Source organism: Rhipicephalus microplus, chromosome 10 (assembly GCF_043290135.1).
Source record: "Rhipicephalus microplus isolate Deutch F79 chromosome 10, USDA_Rmic, whole genome shotgun sequence".
In the NCBI taxonomy this organism is placed as follows: Eukaryota; Metazoa; Arthropoda; class Arachnida; order Ixodida; family Ixodidae; genus Rhipicephalus; species Rhipicephalus microplus.
Window position 1 is genome coordinate 20,371,477 of NC_134709.1, and position 2,877 is coordinate 20,374,353.

The 2,877-nt window shown below is 50.1% G+C and overlaps 1 protein-coding gene across 1 annotated transcript; it reads left to right on the plus strand.

The window, feature by feature from the left end:
* The first annotated feature begins 1,234 nt into the window (after nucleotides 1-1,234).
* Nucleotides 1,235-2,281, plus strand: LOC142774881 (uncharacterized). Its single transcript, XM_075876032.1, has one exon. It carries the CDS (start codon nucleotides 1,235-1,237, stop codon nucleotides 2,279-2,281), a length of 1,047 nt encoding a protein of 348 aa, XP_075732147.1.
* The last annotated feature ends 596 nt before the right edge of the window (nucleotides 2,282-2,877 follow it).

Genomic DNA, 2,877 nt, shown 5'->3' on the forward strand with positions numbered 1-2,877 from the left:
AAAACCCTGAGACAAAAGAGCGGTTCATGCACTTCATGAAAGAACTGTTCGTCAGAGGTCACGCAGAGGAAGCTCCACCACTTAACATCGTCGAAGAGGGCTGGTACCTACCCATATTCGGCGTTCACCATCCTCAAAAACCCGATCAAATCCGCGTGGTGTTTGACTCCAGCGCTCAGCACGAAGGAATGTCTCTGAATGGTGTCCTTCTCACCGTACCCGACCTGACAAACAATCTTGTGGGAATACCGATACGCTTCCGGCAGGATTCAGTGGCGATAACTGCCGACATTGAGCAGATGTTTTACAATTTTGTCGTTCGTGAAGATCATCAGAACTACCTAAGGTTTCTCTGGTTTAAAGACAATGACATCTCCCGAGAAATCATGGAGCGCCGAATGAAGGTGCACGTTTTCGGCAACAGTTCCTCACCCGCGGTCGCAACATACGGGCTTCGGCGAACTGCTCAAGAGGCTGCTCAACAATTCGGTGAAGATGCAAGGAGGTTCATCGAGCGAGACTTCTACGTCGATGATGCACTCAAGTCTCTTTCGTGTGAGGAAGACGCCATCAGTCTGTTGCAGAGAACGCAAAAAATGCTTTCTACAGCTAACATAAGGCTGCACAAGATTGCCTCAAATAGGCAGAATGTGCTGAATGCATTTTCTCCAGAAGACCGTGCGCAGGGACTGAAAAGTCTTGACTTGAACGAAGACGCATCAAATATGCAGAGAAGCCTCGGTCTACTTTGGGATGTAGACAACGACACCTTCGTCTTCAGAGCTCCTCTTCAAGACCAGCCCTATACACGGCGAGGGGTGCTGTCGACCGTCAACAGTCTGTTTGACCCGCTGGGGTTCGTGGCACCTGTAACGGTTCAGGGGAAGCACCTGCTCCGTGACCTCGTGACGGAAGGTTGTGACTGGGACACGGCACTTTCGGATGCAAAGAAACAAAGTTGGGATGAATGGAAGAATTCTCTACAAGCACTTCACATTGCCTACGTGTGCGGAAAACTTATGTACCGCACTCAACTTCTGAAGCCGCCACTAGAGAAATTCACGTGTTCTCAGATGCGTCCACGAGTGCCATCGCCACGGTAGCGTACCTACGGGTAATCGACAAGCAGGGAAACAAACATGTCGGATTTGTCATGAAAAAGGCGAAGCTCGCGCCGAAACCAGACCACACAATCCCAAGGCTGGAGTTGTGTGCAGCGGTTTTTGCTGCAGAAATGGCCGATGCCATACTACGGGAGTTAGACTTCCGGCCGAGTTCTGTCACATTTTACACAGACAGCAAGGTAGTTCTGGGATACATACACGATGAAACGCGAAGATTCTATGTGTACGTAGCTAACAGAGTTCAGCGCATACGTGCCAGCACACGACCGGGTCAGGGGAAGTACGTGTGTACGGAAGAAATTCCAGCAGACCACGCCAACAGACCAATTCCAGCAGCGCAGCTCGAGAAGACGAACTGGTTTTCAGGACCCGACTTTCTCTCTCAACCTCAAGGGGAAGCATCATCATCATGTTTCAAGCTTATAGACCCTAATGACGACGAAGAGGTACGCCCTGAGGTCCGCACCTTCGTAACGAAAACCAACCAGCGACTGCAACTAGGAGCTGAACGATTCAACAAGTTTTCGAGCTGGAGCTCACTCACACGAGCTGTGGCTTGCATAATCCGGGTTGCCCGTCGTGCGAAGAGTTCGCCACCAAAAGAAATGGATCTCGTGGAGCTACTCTATCGAGCCAAGGCCATCATTATTCACTCTGTGCTGCAGGACGTATTCTCAGAAGAGCTGCGTTGTATACAGAGAGGAGAGCAAGTTCATAAGACAAGCTCGCTTCGAAAGCTTGATCCAATTTTCGATGCCCAGGGGCTAATCCGTGTCGGTGACCGCTTGAACAAAGGTGACCTTCCAGATGAAGAGAAAAACCCTTCAATAATACCTGGCCGACACCATGTCGCGAAACGCCTAGTGCGCCACCACCATGGCTGTGTGCAACATCAAGGTGGACACATCACGGAGGGAGCTGTGAGAGCTGCTGTATATTCGATTGTTGGAGGCAAAAGGTGCATCTCCTCTGAGTTGGAGGCCTGTATTTCGTACAAGAAGCTACCAAGACGCCTTGACAATCAGAAGATGGCTGACCTTCCGGCCGACCAAATCAGCACGGAGCCCCCTTTTACAAACGTGGTAATCGATGCTTATGGCCCCTGGTTGATTACCTCCCACCGAACGAGAGGTGGTATTGCCAACAGTAAGCGCTAGGCAGTAATGTTCACATGCTTAAGCATTCGGGCAGTGCACATTGAACTCAATGGACACGTCGAGCTTCATAAATGCTTTTCGAAGGTTCATGTCCGCAAGAGGACCTGTGAAGCTTGTACGCTCCGACTGCGGGACGAATTTTGTCGGTGCATGCAGAGAACTTGGAATTGGCGCTAAGAGCTTCAATAGCTCACAATTTGGCAGGTTCCTAGCGAACACCAGCTGTAAGTGGTTCAATCCACCGCACACGTCCCACATGGGCGGTGCATGGGAGAGGATGATCGGTATAGCACGCCGTATTCTTGATTCAATGCTTATGCAATGACGCCATCAACGGCTTACTCACGACATTCTCGCCACCTTCCTAGCATTAGTCGCAGCCATCATGAATACCAGACCTATAACTCTGATTTCCTCGGTTCCCCGAAGACGTCTATGTCATGCTTTTCAATGTCCTCTTTTATCAGTTCGCCAATTTTTGTTACCACTGATATTGGTTCACTGTCAAGAGGTATGCCCTTGATTTCTAGATTGTTTGATCGCTGGTATTGCTCTAGCTCCTCCAGCCTGCGCGTCAGCTTTGCATTTTGTGACTT